At 36.1% G+C, this 7,500-nt stretch overlaps 1 protein-coding gene across 1 annotated transcript; it reads right to left on the bottom strand.

Annotated features, from left to right (window-relative positions):
• Positions 1–3,209: 3,209 nt before the first annotated feature.
• On the bottom strand, positions 3,210–3,710 carry LOC106870644 (uncharacterized). Its single transcript, XM_014916788.1, has one exon. The coding sequence runs from the start codon at positions 3,708–3,710 to the stop codon at positions 3,210–3,212; it is 501 nt and encodes a 166-aa protein (XP_014772274.1).
• Between the last annotated feature and the right edge of the window lie 3,790 nt (positions 3,711–7,500).

Raw genomic sequence — 7,500 nt, 5'->3', positions numbered from 1 at the left:
AGATTTGAAAAGTTGATTGGGTGTGTCTGTGTGAGAGTGTATATAATATATAAGAGTTTTTATTCCGTGACAGATGGCGTTTATCACTCTCGGCTTCGGAATGAACGGAGCTTCCCTATGTAAATACATGTGTACATATAGACATGCATGTATATAAACCATCTGTATTTCTATTGCCAGCATGACCGTAAATATAGCTGTGTGTGTGGTTTGTGTGTGTATATGTGTGTGTGTGTACATAGATATATGTATGAGTATTTGTGTGTGTGTGTGTGTGTGTGTGCATGTATATGCATAGACATGCGTGTGTGTTTGTACAAACTCAAATTCGTGCGCACGATCCTCTTGTAAACACATACAAACACACGCATAGCCACGAAAAGTCCACCCACGCATACGTACATACACACACAAACACACACAAACACACACACAACACACACATTTACGTGTGTGCCTGTGTGTGCATATATATACACATATGTGTGTGTGTGTGTGTGTGTGTCTGTGTGTGCGCGTATGCGTGTGTGTCGATAATTGCTCGGCATATAGATAGACAAAAGACGTATAAATATATAACAACCATTCATACCCTTGATTACGCATTCACATGGGCGCGCATGTATGTGTGTATAAAATATATATGCAGATGTTAGACCACAGGCGCCTTGGAAGTGATTTGGCTCCCAGATGTATAGCGAATAACCCACAGAACGTGTAGATACGCCTTGAAATCTATGAACCAGATCCCCCATCAAAAGCGACTAGCTCTATTGCATGAATATATCGTGATAGAAGTGGCAGTTAAATATGTAAATAACTTCACAGAAAATTCAGGACACTGCCTTAAAAGTAGAAAGCCATTTATCACTTCGCTAAGATTCTATAGTCGAGCTGGTGCAAAATGCCTTGTTCGTCCAGGATGCCGTCAATCAAACTGAATGGGAGGCCTTGATAAGCGAATGACTTATGTTGTCTAAGCTCTTGCTGAAGTTCACCTCAAGGTTACTGCTATCTTGAGATATTTTAAAGTTTGGATTTGTGATTGTCGTTCTTACTTATCCATAATTTGGTAGTCATTTGCTATAAGGTTTACGGTATTTTTTCTGATAAGCCATCAGTAAAACTTACATAAATACGATCGTTTAATCGTATTTCATCAAATGCGACGAAATACAATTTTAGCTCTGGAATTTCTCTGAAACCAAGTCTGTCCACAATTATTGAGAGCAATGTTTATCGTTTATCTTTTATCTTTTACTTCTTTCAATAATTTGACTGCGGTTGTATTAGTTTGATGCTCGGGAAAAATGAAAAAGTGACGTTTTCGAGCCTACGCTCTTGGACAGAAAGAAATCAGAAAAGAAAACGAAGAAAAAGGCGGAGTGAGCGAAAAAAAACTTGTCTAGCTTCACGGTATCACACGTCGAAATTCACTCACAACACAAGGCAGTTGTCAACCCGTAGTTACCCTTGCCCAAGGTGCCGCGGAAAGGGACTGAACCTTCAGTTAGGTGGTTGCGAAGTGAACTTCTTAACCAGAAATTTTAAACCGGATACTACTCAAATGTTCCATTGACATATCTTTAAATCATTTTTTTCTTTTCAATATAAAGTAGTTTATTTTTATTCATTATTTTAAATAGTTTATCTGATAACTCGTCGTTACGCATAATTTTTCGTCTTTATTCAATCATAATTTTAAAATCTTCTGTTTCAAAAAGATTTTTTCATCTAGGTCCGACCAACATTATTATCATGAAATATAAGTAGTAAATAAGTTCCTAATGAATCTCGTAATATTATAATCGGTGTTATAGTATTTCTAAAGCTATTACTGAGCAGATTTATCTCGAGTATTCTTAGAGGAGAAAGTATTTATCTGTTTGCAATATGAGCATCTCCGAAATAATAAACAGCCAGCAGTAATTACTGAATAGTACAAAGCAAGTTGCCCTTTCGTTTCCGTGCATATTGGTATTTCTGCCAATCAAATAACACAGTATGCTTGACATATGTGACACTAACATCTTTTCATTTTCTTAACCACTTCTTCACACGCTGTACTGAGTACTGTATTTACCTCTGGTAGTGGTGAAATAAATACACATTGTCCAAAGCACACACCATATCAACGTTCAAAAATCAAGGGTGTCTCTAAGCGGTCGTTCAGCCTGCTAGAAATAATTGTCAAATTTCAATCATATTACAACTTACAGCTTCACATTCGGATACATAGAATAATGTAGTCTCTGACATATAAAAATATTAGCAGCAATACCCGTCGTTGATCGGGTAATTACTTTTACTGTTTCTCAGAAGCCACATTCAAAATATTATATAGAAAGATTTCATCCACCAAATCATCGACGGAATCAGTTGAATTACATATTGGATTGAGTGTAAGAAACTGTTCTTCATCAACAGGAACTCTTCTTTCACCGAGTTTCGAAGCTGCTCTGCAAATAGTTCAATTGATTCACCTCTTAAAAGCCTCGATCTCATATAATAATTGAAGTAGAAAAAAGATCAACTTCATACATGGACTTCTGTTTGTTTATTATGTGACAATAATAAGTGAGTTGTATGTGTTATATTTATGAATACAGTAATAGCAATTATATTATACACTTAATTTAAATAGGTAATTTACTCATTCTTGAATGTAATGATAGTAATGGCAAATTAAATTATTGAAGTATTCATGTTGCATTAAGAGTGAATAGTTCTTTATAAAAAATGTTTTTTGTTTTATTTTCGGGCTGCATAAGCAAAAAGATTTGCTTTTGTCTTCACGCGTGATACTTCTACATAAAATTGGCCATGTGAAAAGCATGGTTCTTCAAGTTACAATCCAGTAACTTTTAGTGTTTGGCCCTGATTTTTATTAATTCTCTTGGTAAAAGAAACTCAGATAGGAAGCTTTATCCGCTTAAATTGAAATGGGACATCAGGTGGTATAATTGGTATGCGAGGAGTGAAGACATTCTCACCTCTACCACAACCATTAAGAATATTTGCCTCAGTGCAGTTCGTTATAAGTTTGTGTATAATTAGTGTTTTGGCTGAGACAAATTGCGCAATAGCATTATAGGATTCCTTTTTTCAGCTGTAGACAATGAGGAGCTGTACCTGATGGTTGTAGTGAGTTCAAAAATTCGATGGGGTGGTTAACAATATTCTGATCATCAACAACACTATCAATTGAGTTATAAGTAAATATTTCTATGTACAAAAACATTTTTTGGAGCCAGGATAGCTCGCTCACAGATCCATTCTGTATTATTGTAATTGTGAAGAAGATTAGGAAAGATTTCATCCACCAAATCGTCGACGGAATCAGTTGAATTACATATTGGATTAAGAGTAAGAAACTGTTTTTCATCAATTGGGACTCTTTCTTCACCGAGTTTCAAAAGCTGTTCTGCAAACAGTTTAGCTGATTGATCTCTTGAAAGCCTCGATCTCATATTTGTCGAAAGTTGAAGTGTTTTCACATGATGCCATAATACAGATTTTATTGAAGCATTGAGCTCATCCACTTTTGTTCCTCTTGGAACAACGAGTAGTGCTTGTCGGAAGTCTCTTGACAATAATACTGTGACATTTCCCATCATTGAATTACAATTTCTAATGTCTCGTAATTTTCTGTCCACAGCATCAAAAGCTTTTTTGTGGGTCATGGTACATTCATCCCAGACAATTGACATCTTTGCATTAGTTTACCTATTCCGGAATACCTCCTGGAGTGTCTAAGAAATAAAGACTCGTATGTTCTTGTTAATGCTTTCTATGACAGTAGAATATGCACCACGTTGATCAGGTAGAAGCTTGGGAAGATTACCATTTATGTACATGGTCAGTTCCTCCATATCAGGAAATTTCCCTCATTATATCAGTAGAAGACTGTTAAGATCCCCTCTATTAGTTAGTGGGAGACCTAAATTTTCTATAGGTTCACCTCCCATCGAAATAATTTGATCTATTTCAATCAAAGCCGCATTGCATATAGCTCCTACGTAAAGTTGGCCATGTGAAAAGCATGGTTCTTCAAGTTACAATCCAGCAAATTTTAGTATTTGACTCTGACTTTTATTAATGCTCGTGACAAAAGAAACTCGGATAGGAAACTGTAACCGTTTAAATTGGGATGGGACATTACATGGTATAACTGGTATACGAGGAATGAAGACGGTTCACCTTTACCACAACCAGTGAGAATATTTTTCTCAATACAGTTCCTCATAAGTTTGTGCACAATTAGTGTTGTACCATTGCATAATTTTGGTTGAGACAAATTAGGCAATAGCATAATAGTTTCCCCTGAACCATTTGGTTTTATTTTGCTAAACAGACAAACAAACAAACGGACAGAATCTCACTTTTATATATATATATATATATATATATATAGAGAGAGAGAGAGAGAGAGAGAGATAATATAGTCAGAGACGTAGTTGGTACCACCTCTGAATAGTGGCGCTTCCACCCTCTATCCAAATGTACACGGAACATTGTAGAAGAGACACCAATTGAATCTAGCCAGTAGCGTTTGAGCTATTCTGCTAGTTTCTGCTCTTTGTGACATTCCAATTCAATTTCTGATAGGACTCAGTAGAAGAGGTGCTTGAGGACTCCACCCTCATAATACTCTCAGGCAGGGCCAGCGCTAGGAAGTACCTGGCCCAAGTAGAGAATTGTCAGTGAGGCCCTTTACTCAACAGATGCTAAAGACGGATGTTTTATACTTCGTGTAGTACACCAGTCTCAGCCAAAAGGCTTTCAGGGCTTGAGGTTTTACCTTTATCCACAGTGATATGCTAAAAATTCGTCATAGTGTCCTCCGCTCGAGTATGTGTGCGGAACCTTCTCTTGGCGCGGTGCCAATTTGAGTAAATCTGTCTAAATGACTCAAAACTAGCCCTGCTCTCAGGAATAGAGGGCGGAGAAAATCGATGGACGGAAACAATCGCTGCTTCAACGCCTCTGACCAAGAGTCTGTTCGGTCAACACTGACCTGAGGATAAACAATAACAACCAATTTCGGTAAAATCAGCCCGTTAGGCCCTCATGAATTTGAATGGAATATGATAGTTTTGACAAATTACATTTATGAAAATGGCCTTTAACCAGATCGATAATTACTTTAATTAAAAGAGTTCTTGCCAGAGTGATTATGGCTTTTGTTGAACAGATTTAAACAGTTTAATAATTGCCTTTAATGACTGGTTTTGATGGAGTTAATTAAATATGACGATTACAATAATTATTTGAAATGTGACCAGCCCCCTAGGGTTAAAAAGCACTCCGCCATTTACGAACACATATGCACATAACAGTTAAAACATTTATTTGGACACACAAATTTACTAAGTAGCGAGATAGATCGATAACAGAGAAATATAAAAATTAATCGATAGATTTAGTTGGAGAGGTAAATAACTAATTTTGGTAAATAGATAGATCTGTAATTAAATAGATAGCCAGAAAATATAGCTCGCCAGGTATATACACATGTATGTATGTATGTATGTATGTATGTATGTATGTATGTATATATGTATGTATGTATGTATGTATGTATATGTGTGTGTGTGTGTGTGTATTATCGTATTATATATATATATACCTATATACGTAATCTCACTTTCACACACACATGCACACACGCACACATAAAAATGTGTCTTTGTGCGTGTGTGCATACACACATACATATAAGCACAACATATATACACACACACAAACACACACGCACACACGCACACACGCACGCGCGCGCACACACACACACACACACATACATCCACGCACATATTTATTTATATTCGTGAAAGAGCATGAGTGTCAGGCATGACATTTTCAGACACTCCAGGCAGCTGAGATCGATGTGGTTCGCGTTCTAGTTGGACGTCTGCCGCTCGATCCGGTCAGAAATTTGTAGGCAGGGATTGGTGCCGTCCACAGTAGGGATGGTGTGATAAATTTTTAATGCCAAGCATATATGGTTGTGGTATAGCAAGAATGTGAAAATATGCGTGGTGGCTTGGTCGACGTGTTACATGGTTCAGTGTAGCAGAAGTGGAAGAGGTCCATAAACAAAATGGTGGATATGGTATTTTGTTGTAAACCTTGTGGGTGGATGGAAAGTTTAGAGGGTGCTGTCTAGGATGGGTGTGTTGTGTACAGTTATAGCAACTCATATCTGTCTATCTATCTATCTATCTATCTATCTATCTATCTATCTATCTATCTATCTTTCCATCTATCCGTTTGTCTGTCTGTGTGTTTGTCTGTCTGTGTGTTTGTCTGTCTATACATATATACATACATACTTACAAGCACATGCACACATAGACATGTATACATACACATATATACACATATACATGCACATGCATACATACACATATATATGTACATATGTATATATAAGTGTATATATATATATATATATATATATATATATATATATATATATATATATATATGTATATAACACTCACACACACACCATATAAGTAGTAAGACGAAGCATGAATATAGCACAACTTAATTATTAATTATAATTGTTTGTGTACCTCTCCGTTACTTACCACGTTGCATGCAAATGCTTCCGTGTGAAAATCTACACAATATGTGCGGTTGATTATTAATTATTTAATTATATCTGAGAGGCATTTCATCAGATTAGTTTCAAGTCATATATTAAAATGTGAATGTGGTATTCCTTGATATCATAACGGCATTTTTCTTCTACAAAGTCGGTTAAGGAAAGATATTTCATAAACTGCATTATCTCGGCGTATTCGGGAATCTAAGACAACAGCTGCATGACTGTTTTAAGAGGAAAAACTTAGACGGTTGTCCTTATGGACATTTACCAAAATGAATTGATATAGAAATAAGCGAAAGGGCAAATAAAAAACGAGGTACTTTTTTAAAAGTTACCCGAGAAAACACATTTATATCTACGTTGTAGCAAAATTGTTTGTACTGCATCTCAGCAGCAAGGTACCGGTGCGTGAGGGGTCGAAACGATCGTAGTGGTTCTTATCAAAGAGTTTCGTGAATTCCATTTTGTTTCTCTTATATTTTTATAAACTCAACGGACACAAAAGAATACCTGAAGCCAATAGCTGAATACGGGCTTTGAAAAGCATACTACTACTACTACTACTACTACTACTACTACTACTACTACTGTGTGTGTATTTAAATATATATATACACACACAAATACATATGTGTGTGTACATGTATGTATGAGGGAGTGTATTATGTATGTATATATGTATGCTTGTATGTTTATCTATCTATCTATCTATCTATCTATCTATCTATTTATCTATCTATCTATCTATCTCTGATCTGGACGGATGCTAGTCACATCGGCTCGCAAGTAAGTTGGCCTTTTATATGTCAAAACTTTTGCAGTTTTAAAATATTTTTTGTGGAAGAGGTGTATAAGTCTATACACTTCGACCCTATTGGGTTTTT

The sequence above is a fragment of the Octopus bimaculoides genome, chromosome 2, assembly GCF_001194135.2.
Source record: "Octopus bimaculoides isolate UCB-OBI-ISO-001 chromosome 2, ASM119413v2, whole genome shotgun sequence".
Classification (NCBI taxonomy): domain Eukaryota; kingdom Metazoa; phylum Mollusca; class Cephalopoda; order Octopoda; family Octopodidae; genus Octopus; species Octopus bimaculoides.
The sequence above is the reverse complement of the archived record's forward strand: the minus strand, read 5'-3'. Positions and strand labels throughout refer to the sequence as shown.

Excerpts from the sequence above, each read along its gene's own strand:
- LOC106870644 (XM_014916788.1), bottom strand. The coding sequence starts at position 3,710 with ATGTCAATTGTCTGGGATGAATGTACCATGACCCACAAAAAAGCTTTT.